Source organism: Nelusetta ayraudi, unplaced genomic scaffold (genome assembly GCF_046127955.1).
Source record: "Nelusetta ayraudi isolate G7.1 ecotype Tasmania unplaced genomic scaffold, CSIRO-AGI_Nayr_v1 ptg000026l, whole genome shotgun sequence".
In the NCBI taxonomy this organism is placed as follows: domain Eukaryota; kingdom Metazoa; phylum Chordata; class Actinopteri; order Tetraodontiformes; family Monacanthidae; genus Nelusetta; species Nelusetta ayraudi.
Genome location: NW_027466076.1, coordinates 979,393 through 990,778, shown reverse-complemented (window position 1 = coordinate 990,778; position 11,386 = coordinate 979,393). Strand labels below are relative to the sequence as shown.

General features: G+C 45.2%; 1 protein-coding gene across 2 annotated transcripts; it reads right to left on the bottom strand.

The window, feature by feature from the left end:
- Positions 1-957: 957 nt before the first annotated feature.
- On the bottom strand, positions 958-9,347 carry glsl (glutaminase like). 2 transcript variants are annotated; one of them, XM_076028725.1, is made up of 21 exons: positions 9,055-9,347; positions 8,001-8,101; positions 7,600-7,685; positions 6,750-6,822; positions 6,508-6,646; positions 6,371-6,437; positions 5,961-6,073; positions 5,678-5,807; positions 5,245-5,312; positions 5,005-5,168; positions 4,315-4,373; positions 4,190-4,234; positions 3,788-3,846; positions 3,566-3,632; positions 3,440-3,490; positions 3,037-3,213; positions 2,754-2,885; positions 2,571-2,663; positions 2,374-2,435; positions 2,107-2,247; positions 958-1,666 (listed from the first exon to the last, which is right to left on the bottom strand). In XM_076028725.1, the coding sequence occupies exons 1-21, from the start codon at positions 9,099-9,101 to the stop codon at positions 1,579-1,581; spliced, it is 1,962 nt and encodes a 653-aa protein (XP_075884840.1). In that variant the 5' UTR covers positions 9,102-9,347; the 3' UTR covers positions 958-1,578. The 2 variants fall into 2 exon arrangements, with proteins under 2 accessions (XP_075884840.1, XP_075884839.1); XM_076028724.1 differs by having other exon boundaries at positions 3,440-3,632.
- Positions 9,348-11,386: the final 2,039 nt, after the last annotated feature.

The following is an 11,386-nucleotide window of genomic DNA, read 5'->3' as shown; positions in this document are numbered from 1 at the left end:
ACCGGACCGTGTCAGCGGAACTCACCTCCGCTGGCGGGAAACAAGTGCGTGCACCAGAGACAATCACGCGAACCTCGTCATCATCATAATCATCATGCTCATCTTCTTCTTCTTCTTCGTCTCCTTCTTCTTCCTCTTCTCTCCATCAGTCGACACGCGCTGGCCGCTGTTTGTTCAGAGCACAGACCAGGGGCCGCCGGTCGGCGCGCTCAACAGGCGAGAGGCTGAAGCTTGCAAGCTAAACAAGCTACCGCTCAGCAAGCTTCCGGTCGGTGCCTTCAGAGTAAAGCTCATAAGCGCCAGTTATCATTATTATTATTATTATTATTATTAATATTATTATTATTTTATTATTATTATTATTATTATTAAGCTCACCCAGACACTGACTCACTTTCATTTGTTATACATTAGAAAACGAAGAAGAAGAAGCCTTTATTAATTCCATTGGGGAAATTTGGATAATTACAGCAACAATACAATAGAGAAGAATGGAGATTACATTGATTTAAAAATAAATAAATAAAGAAATAAAATAAGGCTAACAGTGACAAACAGCGATCAAACAAAATATTTACTATATATTGACAGTTGGATTATTTTACAAATGTATTTTCCCATACATTATATTTAAACAATTAAAAGATTTCAAAGGGATTTAAAAAAAACATTTTTTTGAGTAATAACTAATTAACCTTCTGACACGTTGACAGTTTGTCACCGAGTGAGAAAGTGTGACATTTGACAGCCACCCCATACTTTTGGTTGCTGCTGTTCACAGATCTAATTCTTAATTCTGTCACCTGGGACATGTCCAACTGTAGATTTTGTTATTGCTGCGATAGTTATTAAAAAAAAAAAAAGAAGAAGAAGAAAAGAAATCTGCTTAAATTAAATCAATTTTAATGCATAGTGGAAACTGGCAAAAAAAACAACAAAAAAAAACCAAAAAAAACACGTTTTTGAGACCTTTTAATATGAAAAATAAATCTTTACACTTCCTGGTTGGTTCTGTTTTGGTTTAACGCGGCAATAAATTCAACTGATAGTTTGGTACTGTGGTCAGAATGTGAACTGACATCATTTACCTGTTCTGTAGATGCAGTAGATGCAATCTATGTAGGCATCGGAAATAAGTTCATTCTTTCTTTCTAAACCACAAATCACAACTGGCCGTGAATGTTAACTTTTTCATCCACTTTAATCAGAAGTTTTGTGCCAGACTGTTGACCTTTTTCTGATATCTTATGACTGCAACTATAACAGTTTCATTGTCAATGGATTGTTGCCATTTGTGAGTCTGCAGAGAAAGAAAAAAAAAACATTTTTCAAACAAAAAGTATGTTTTAAAGAGGAGGCGGTGGGAGATTCCAGTGCAGCCTGAAACTCATCAATAGAAGGGAAGCTAGTGTGAGCAGAATATTAATGACTTTCTCCAGTCCATCCAACAGCTGTCTGTCTGCCCTCTGGTGGAGGGATGAACCAACAAACTTGATGATTATCCAAAAAAGAAAAAACAAGAAAAAAGCTGATGAGATGACTTTGGACCAGAGTGGGACCGAAGCGAAGAAGAGAAACTCAGTCCGGACAGCCTCCACCCTGCAGCAGCTCAACCACAGCCTCCTTCCGATGCCTCCGGGCCTCCTGCAGGGGAGAGCTCCCCCATCTGGTGGAAAGACAAAGGACATCTCACACAGACACTTGTGTTTTACACCAGAAAAAAGAGAAAGAAAATAATCATTATCTTTTTATTCCACTCCACTCCACTTCCACTCCAAACAATAAATGGGGATTTTGTGCAATGGATGCATATTATCTGTTGCAAAAAGAAAACGAAACAAACGTTTTGAGGGATGGCTTTCTCTGTTCATTTTCTGGGGGCAGGCCTTATCGATAGCTACAAAGAAAGTCAAATAAACCTTAAAAAAATAAATAAATAAGAGGCACTTTATTGGTACTTTATTGGGACAGATTTCTTCCCCTGGTGTCGTCCTGCTGGCTGACTGAGCGATTTCCTGATGAGCAGGAACGATTTTCTCGTCGCCACAGCAACCCGCTAACCGCAGCCTCCATCGGCCCAGGTGGTCGTATCCGGCTCTCTCTCACCTGTCCCTGAGCGAGGCGTCGGCGCTGGCGTTCTCCAGCAGGAAGCGGATGACCTCAGTGTGGCCCTCGGCCGCGGCCACGTGGAGAGCCGACCTGCCGTCGTAGTCCACGGCGTTCACATCCACTCCGGACAGGAAGTACCTTTCAAACCACCACAAAGGCAATGAGAAAAAGAGTTTCCTGGCCATTAAAAGCAACTTCCACGGATGCACAGAGCAGCGTGTGGCCACGGCGACCAGCCGATGTGACTGTGGTGGGCAGTGTCACCTCCTCAGGGTCTGAACGTCGCCCCTGAAAGCTGCCAGCAGGATGTTCATGATCTGGTAACCCTGCACAGGAACATAGAGTCTCAATGGAAGCTCACAAAGCAGCAGAAACAACACAAATTCAAGGTGGTCCAACTTGAAAAGCTCCAACCTCCACCCAGGTGTGGGATGGAGCTGCTCCAGGATCAGAAGACTCACCTCGGACTCAGCCTTCCACTGTCTGTAGGCCAGGATCTGCCTGAAGGGCGTCCTGATGTCGAAGCTGTGCAGCTGGAACCTGGAGATCAGCTCCTGGAGGTAAAACACAAACACCCAATACGTCACTGCAACGAGCGTCAGCACCCCCTAGTGGCCTCGCTCAGTGTCGGCTGAGGGCCGGACCTGGCAGAAGTGGACGGCCCTCCACGGGTTCCCGCAGGCGTCTGGCTCAGGGGAGAACGCCATCACACCTAAAACGCCGGGAACCACGGCCAGCAGGGCGCCGCCGCAGCTCGCCATGGCCGGGACGGATGTCTGGAGTCACGGGCAGTTTGACAAAAACACCAAAACAAACACACTTTGATTTAGTCGTCAGTACTGTTATATATATTCTATCATGATGAAGACAGAGAGGGTAATACTAGTTGACTTTCAAATATTTTTTTTTAGCTTTCTTTGGCTGGACCTTGTAGTGGAAGGTGGCAGAGTAATCCCTCATCCCGGCCACCTGCATCATGGACAGCATGCTCCTTGTTGCCACTGGCGACAGCACTTGGTCACCTGACAGTGGACAGAGGCCCCCATTGGCCAGGGAGGCAGCCATGGCAGCTCCCGATTGGCAGGTGACCTCGGTCGAGGAGCACTGACAAGACAGCAGGCAACACAAAAAAAATATTTGATTTGGTATTTATTTGACCGACCCGTGACCCTGATCTCAGGAATAAGCAGGTATTGTTTTGTTTTTTTTGACCGACTCAAACATCCAAATGAATCTTGTGTGTCTAAACTTTGGAATTAAAGATGAAATGACGTGTGAAGAGTCTGAAAGCCAAACTGAGACACGAGGACGAGCCCTGAAGGAGTCGAACCTGCAGCATCAGATCCAGAGCGGCGTTGACGTCGACCTTCTCAGGGAAACACTGGCGGGTGGAGAGCAGAAGAGTGAGACAGAGCGAAACGAGGAGAAACACATCGGTGCCTGGTGCAACTTTTACCTTCTTCTCCTGCAGGTAGAAGGACAGAGTCTGGAGTCTGGCGCTGCTCTCCCTGCTCCTCTGGTAACTAAACATTAGCCACAGTCTCTCCTCAGTAACCAGAGGCAACAACAATATAACTGCACGCTGTCGGTGTTTCTACGAACCCCTACACAACTGTCATAGTGACAAGTGTTGATTTTTGAGGCAACAAAACAAAACTTGCTCCACATCCGTCAATACCTGCTGCAGTTCAGGCTGACGTGCTCTTTGTTGCACAACCTACGGATGATGTTCAGCATCTGTGGGACGCAAACACACACACACACACACACAGGCTTAAATATCCAGTGTGTCCTAAACACCTGGGGATAATATCTGTGGTGTGTACAGTAAAGATGGGGTCAGAAGGTCAAAAGTGACACCTGACTGCTTCGGTTCAAATCTACTTTTCATTGTTTTTGACCCACTGACTAAAAGGTTCTGCAAAAAAATAAAATAAAATAAAATAAAAATCCACAATCTACAACTGTGTCAAAGGTCCAACAAAACATCATTTTCAGAGGGAGGCAAACAAACAGGCAGCTAACTGGGCTAGCGGTAAGTGTAAAGTTTGAGTTTCTGCTGTTGCCTTGTGCTGCTTACCGAGTCGTACTTTTCTTCTTCTTCTGCGCTCAGCCTTCCTGCCAGCTGGGGAACACAAGACAAGACACAATACAAGAGTAAATGACGTCACCCCGCGGACAGACGGCCGAACAGATGCTGGTTACCTGTAGTAACGATGTTGTGACGATGGCTCCGGTCTCCACGAGCGGGCTGTGAGGGATCCCTGAAACGCATCATCAACCTGTTACTGCCCTCTGCTGTCAGGTAAATGGAACTGCCTCTACTTTTATTTTTATTTTTTTAAACAAAGAACAAATTCCTTTATTGAAACAGAATCTCGGTTGCTTCATTTGCTTTCAACAGCCTTGCGAAACAACGACAACTGCTGTGTGTGTACTTCATCACTGAGAGAAAATCTCAACGTACAATCATCGGTGCAGTAACTCTCCGTTGAGGGCTATACTGTATGTGCAAAACAATCTGTAATGTATAATACAAGGCTACAAGTACAAAATCAGTGCCTAAATCATAGCTAATGATTAAGTGAAAGCCTAATCGTGCACTGTGTAAACGTTTTGTAAAAAAAAGTACATGTGTGTTTTTTTCAGATTTTTTTAGACTTGATTTTTTTTGTCTTATGCTCAAATTATCCTATTTGGTTATAAAGTGCCTTTTGTCTTTTAAACGTTGTGAATGAGAGTTTTCAAGCGCAACAAAGCAGTTGTTTCATACAGTGACAATAAAGGTTTATATGATTCTGCCTACACCTCAAAATATTATTTTTTTCAATTTACTTAAGCCATTTCCTGAAGTCAAAGGTCAGCTGAGAGGTCAGGCTGACAGCTGAACTGGACCTGTTTTGGTGAGTGTAAACGGTGAGTTGTACACAGAGAAGCCGTCCACACCGACGTATCTGTGGACGAGGTCGGAGCCCAGCAGGTCGACGGCGGCACCGTACACCAGCGGCCAGGACACCTCGGCCAGCGGCAGCAACCCGGCCCAGTCGCCCAGAGACAACCTGAGGAGGGGAGAGATGGTTTACTGCGGAGGAGTCAGAGGAAGTGAAGAACCCCCAACTCAGCTGAGTCCAGTACCTCTGTCCGTCCACGGTGCAGAGGGCCACAGCCCATTTGGTGCTGTCCACAGGTTCCTGCTCCTTCTCCTGAGCACACACAGCAGGACAGTTCCAACCCTCTGCTGGGTTATTTCTGACGGACCTGTGTGAACTCTTCAAGCCACGGAAGAAATTCTCCGAGATCTTTCTTACTTTTACTTGAGTAAAGGAGTTCAATGGGCACTTTTACCAGACTGCTTTTTTGACACAAGTATTCAGACACCCTGCAGTTCGGCTTCAACCTCCCTCAAGGTTGGCCCAATGTCTTTTTCAAGATTGGTTTTATTCATGTCTGCGGCTGAAATAAATCCAAGAGGTTTGTGAACAGTTGAGCCAAGTTTCTGGGGGAACATCTCCGGTGAGAAGAAGCCACTCACAGGGATCTTTGGACCGGATCAGGCGGACAAACTCACCTGCACAGACGTCAGCTGGCGACATCGTGAAAACAGCTTCTGGGTCTCCTCTGCAAATGTGGTGAAATCTGGGACGACTAGGCGTCCCTGCAGAGCTTTGAGGATCAATGAGACGAAGCCTGTGACGCATCTGCAAAGAGAGGGTGAGTGAGAGAGAGAGAGAGAGAGAGAGAGAGAGAGAGAGAGAGAGAGAGAGAGAGAGAGAGAGAGAGAGAGAGAGAGAGAAGCACCTGTTGGGAGACGCAACCCTGAGGGTGGCTGGCGCAGGTGGCAGCAGACTCACCTGTGGAAGGCGTTTCTGTCCACGGTTCCCGCTGCGTCCTGGAGCTTCCTCAGGTGCACGGAACACTCTCGAAGTCGAGGGTCGGACTTTTGAAGGCCGGAGCTCCAGATGGCCTGAGCAACACAACACAACACAACGCAACACGGCCACACACAATCAGTGTCGGTATCAGCACAGAGTCTCACAACCATGAAAGAAAATAGATGGATTACTTCTGAAGATGATTTACTTGTATTTGATTGCAATTGTGTGCATTTATTTCTGTATTTACTTCTGTATTTTGCTTCTTCTTTTCTTTTTCTTTTTCTTTTTTCAATGATATATTCTGTTTTGTTTTGTTTTAAAAGTCCTTGAAAGGCTTTTGTTCCCATCAAAGCTTGGAGCATGTGGTGCGTTTGTTCGTGAGATACCTCCAAGAACTGACTGACACTGATTCTCCCATCAGAGACAAAGCTGTCAAACAGGACGTCCGCGGCCCTGAAAGCACACACAGTGAGTCAGGGGAGGTACCGGGGAGTTTACGGAACCGGCTGACCAGGACACTTACACCCTGCGTTTGGACGGGCTCTGCTGAGGACAGGACCAGGACTGGATGCGTGGGAGTCCTATGTCCTCCGACTGGACTGCAGTCTGAGGCAGAGGAGGCTTCAGGCGGCCGTTGGTGGTCGACGGTGAGGGCGGAGCACCTGGAAGAACAGCGACCGACCACACTGTCGGTCCACGTGCGGCGACGGTGGGAAAGCAGAAAATGAAACTCGAAATCCCGCGCAGATGAAGTTCTGCTCATACCTGCGGTCCCCGGGCTGACGAGGCTGACTGGTTTCTGGACCGGACTTCTGGGAAGTGGGCGGGGAGATGCGTCCTGAAGGGGTGGGGTGGTGGGGGTGGTGGGGTGGACATAAAGATTTTATTTTTTTATTTTTTTATTTTTTCTCAAAGAAAAAAGAAAAAAAAGAGTTACTAAATCATCGAGTTGGTCACAAAATACCCTCGTTAAAATAGACCCTGAAGATTTTATTACAGTTTTCTTTTCTTGAAATACCGAAAATAAAATTTAAATACTGCCCCCTGTGTGCACGGAGGTCAACACTCTCGTTTCTCTCATAACGAAGACAGCGAGGGTAATACTACTTTAAGTATTATACAACCGGTGGGGTGGGGAAGCACCGTTTACATCCACATTTGCACGTGCACAATTGTCTGTTTACATTTACATTTGTCCTTTTTAAAGTTGTGTTGTTTTTGCATTCTGTATATTATTTTGTATATCTCGTATTTTGTACATTTTCGTATATTTTTTAATTTTCTTTCTTATACTTAGTCCCTTATTCGTCATTCTGTGGACAGCAAAGGATGAATTTAATTGCAAAGGGAAACTTGTTTCTTTACTGTTCATAAGACAATAAACGCTTTAATTTTATTTGATTTGAGGTGGGCAATGAGAAATTACTGAAAAATTTACAAAGAACTGCAGAAATGTAGTTAATACATAATAATAATAATAATAATAATAATAATAATAATAATAATAATAATAATAATAATAATAATACAAAATAATAGTTTATATATATATATAATGTTTATTTTTAAAAACGACTAAAGAACTGAACAACTAAAAACAATCGATAATAAATACTTTGAGTGAATAACTCGAGTGGGACGTGTTGGAGCAGGAAACCAGAGCGCTCGTCTGTGGGCTCTTGTCTGTCATCCCTCCATCATCTGTGAGAGAGGAGAAGAGAACAAACAGCCTGAGAAACCCCTGCAGGGAAAAAAAGCACAGGCACGGCCAGGTTGCTGTTGTGGGGTGCATATATATAGTGGCCGCTGAGGTTTGTCCCAAGACTCTGCGGAGAAACGTTTAGCTAAAATAAAAAAATTTAAAAAGAGAGGTAGGGTGGAGACACAGCTGCTCAGCCAGTCAGCACGGATTCACATCTTTTGCAGGCTCCGCCCACTGGAGAATAGCTCAGAGACCGCTAATCACAGGGTGTTGCACACACACACACACACACACGCACGCACGCACGCACAGACCTGCCATGTCTGGCTCTTTGTTGGGCTCCAGCAGCTTGTTGCCGTCCAGACCTCCGTAGCGTTTCCTCCACTTGCGTCTGAGAGACGGCGTCCTCTGGAGACTGCAGACACAAGAAAGAGGACAAAATAAAGTCGACTTTTGTCGACAGATGACTGGGGTGGCGTTGGTCGAATTGACATGTCCGTCTCATCAAGATTCCTGACTCCCAAAAAGACAGAAACCTGCATTTGCGAGAGAAATCAGAGAAATTGAGGGCGGTTGGGGAGATGAGGCCTGGATCAGCCTTCTGTCCGTCACATTCAAAGTGGGGGGAGTCCGACAAGCTGAACTGCTTTGCCCGAAGCCACTTCCAGTCACATTACAGAACAAATTTACTTTAACATGTGATTCAGCCATGAATTTAAAGTTGACATGGCTGACGCGTCGTTGTCTCGGGTTGTTGTGGACGAGCTGTCCAGCTGCCAACTCTAAATTTAACCAGGAATTTTAAACTGGGAAAACACTCCTATAGTTCATAAGGCTTTTTTTTTTTTTTTTTTTTTTTGTAAAATCTGCTGTGGTGTTGTGCTCTGTGTTGGCTTTATGTTGCTGTGGATGCTGCTGGTGGTCTCCCGGAACCTGGTGAACCTGGAGCTAAGAAGGTCTGAAGTCACCCTGGACTGTGAGGGGCCGGGGTGTGGGGGGGTTGACAGAAACCTCAATTCCAGTCCTGTGGTTGCCCTGGCGAGGATCAGCAGCAGCACAGAAGCCTCTGATAAAGGTCACTGAAGGTCACACCCGCAGATGTGATCTTCACACATAAAGCCGCCCACCAGTGTGTCAGCCTCCCCTTGACTTTGATCCCTACTGGATGAAGTCATCTTGTTTGACAACAGTGAGAAAACACCTGCCTCCATGTTACACCTGGAAGCATTGCCACGTCTCAGACCTCCCCGCCCCCCCGGCCATCCCAACAGGAATGTAGACCTGGACCCTCTCCAGCTCCACGGCGGCCCCAGCAGTCAAACGGTTAGAAGGACAGGAGGGAGGCAGAAAACAAATCAGCCGTCTCACCACAGGTGGCCGACGTCCTCGGCCTCCGGGCTCTGGCTCTTCTCCATCCTGTGACCACGGCGGCTCTTCGCGGAAACCCGTCTTGTGCTTGGAACGTCCGAGTGTGCGCGCCTGACTGCAGGCTGCAAACTTTCCCCTCGGAGAGGAGAGGAGGGCACACGTTCCTGACACGCCCACACAGCTGCAACACACACACACTCACTGTGACCTCAGTTGGAAAAGCTAATGTTTTTCTCCCTGGAGAGAAAAAAGGCATCTGCAGGCAGATAGATAGATAGATAGATAGATAGATAGATAGATAGATGGATAGATATACTGTGTGACCAGCTGATAAGTTACAGCAAATTACTTGAATTTCCTCAAAGAGTTCATATGAGTGCAGCTTCTCTTCCCTGCATGAAACATCGACAAGAGCAGGCCACTATGCCACTCTTGAATAGCTTGAATTATGTGAAAACAAAATCTAACATATCAGCTCATGGCACACACACATGCACCACAAACGGTTATTTATCAAGGTTGTTTTAAATAAAATCACACAAAAAAGACCTTGACCATAAAACTTCGTCAATTTTATTTTTACGTTTTTGTACATATTCTTGAATGTTATGAGTTCCGTTTCGTCTTTATAATATTTTTTATTTTCTTAATTTTGGTACTTTTATTTTGATGGGTGATGTGACTTTGATTACCGGAAGACAGCACTTTGTTTCTCTTTTTCTGTTTCCGATGAATAAAGGAAAGTGACATATAAGTTCATCTCCGTTTATTTCTTTCCTAGTATCTCCGATACCTGATCTTTGTGCTGTGGGGTGTTGGTTTATCCAAGAAGGAGGCGTACAAAAATATTAAGTTCCAGAAGGTTTAATACTGAAAAAACAAGAAATCATGTACATGGAACCTGGACTCTGCTCCTTTTGCTCCTCTAGTAACTAAACATCAGCCAGAGTCTGTCCTCTGTAACCAGCCACAACATCTCTGCACGCTGACAGTCTGGCCACGTCATGTTCGTATTGAAATTAATGATCAACGTTGTCATGGTGAAATGACACAATTTGTTATTTTGGATTGATATTTGAACCAGCATTAACCCCTCTGAAATCTTTTTGTGTTCATTTTTCAACAGATTAAAATTGAAATAATGTTGCGTGTGAGGTAAATTGGACACTCTAAATTGTTACAAAAATACACATACAAAAATATTGAATGTCTTGATTATATGTATCATCTCAACGCAGCAGGTGGAGAGACTCAGCGTGTCACTCATATCCACTTGTTGAAGTTCTGTCAGCCACAGCTAGATGGAGCTCTCCTCTTGACGCTCCTCCTTCTAATCCTCCCTCAACGTCATCACATCAGTTCCACCTAAAGAGAGAAGAAGCAGAAGTCAGGACTCACAGCTCAGTCCTTGAACACATCGTCAGAGAGACGTTCACTGTCCATGGAGATGATGGACTCGCTACTGAGAAGAACCAGACTCTCAGTCATAGGTTAATTGTGGAACATATGAAAGTCATGTGACCATGGAGTAATGGACTGATGCTGATGTGTGATCAAGATGAACTGATGAGTAATTTAGTCTGGAACTGAGGGAAGAAGCAGTTTGATGTTTGATGCAGCAGATGCTGGATGAATGAGGACCAGGCTGTCAGCTGGTCGTCACCATGTGAATGGGTGAAAATCACCATCCTCGTCTCACAATGTGACTGGGAATTCAGGACCTTTGCTGTGATATGAATGGTGTTTTGTGCTGGTGCTGATCACCCACTGGGTCCAAATCAATACTGACCTCAGAGTCTTCAGATTACACTCTGGGCTCTCCAGAAAACCACTCAGCAGCTCCACAGCTGAATCCTGTAGTTGGTTCTCACCCAGGTCCAACTCTCTGAGGTGGGAGGGGTTGGACTTCAGAGCTGATGCCAGCCAATTACAGCTGGTCTTTGGTAAACTGCATTCCGTCAGTCTGAATAAAGAAATGAATAGTTTCGTGTGAAATACTGAATCAGATCCATTGATTACTATCTAATATACACTGAGTGAGCTTTACACACCAGTTATCTTGTTTCAGACAATCACAACAACAACACACAGTATTGTGAGGCTGTTTTGGGTTTTCATCTGCTGATATTCTGTCCACCAGTAGAAACCAGAGACTGACCTGAGAACTTCCAGTCTGCAGTTTGGACTCTCCAGTCCAGCACAGAGCAGCTTGACTGATGGATCCTCCAGTTTCGTCCCACTCATGTCCAGCAGTGTGAGGTGGGAGGGGCTGGACTTCAGAGCTGAGGCCACCACTTCACAGTGATGTTTTGAGAGTTGACAGTTAGAAAGT

What these genes read in the sequence shown, in the direction of transcription:
- glsl (XM_076028724.1), bottom strand. Translation starts at nt 9,101, where the DNA reads ATGGAGAAGAGCCAGAGCCCGGAGGCCGAGGACGTCGGCCACCTGTG. An exon ending in CGTCAGCCCGGGGACCGCAG is followed by an intron (nt 6,647 to 6,749) that starts GTATGAGCAGAA and finishes CTGTTCTTCCAG; the next exon opens with GTGCTCCGCCCTCACCGTCG. An exon ending in GTTTACACTCACCAAAACAG is followed by an intron (nt 4,374 to 5,004) that starts GTCCAGTTCAGC and finishes GATGCGTTTCAG; the next exon opens with GGATCCCTCACAGCCCGCTC.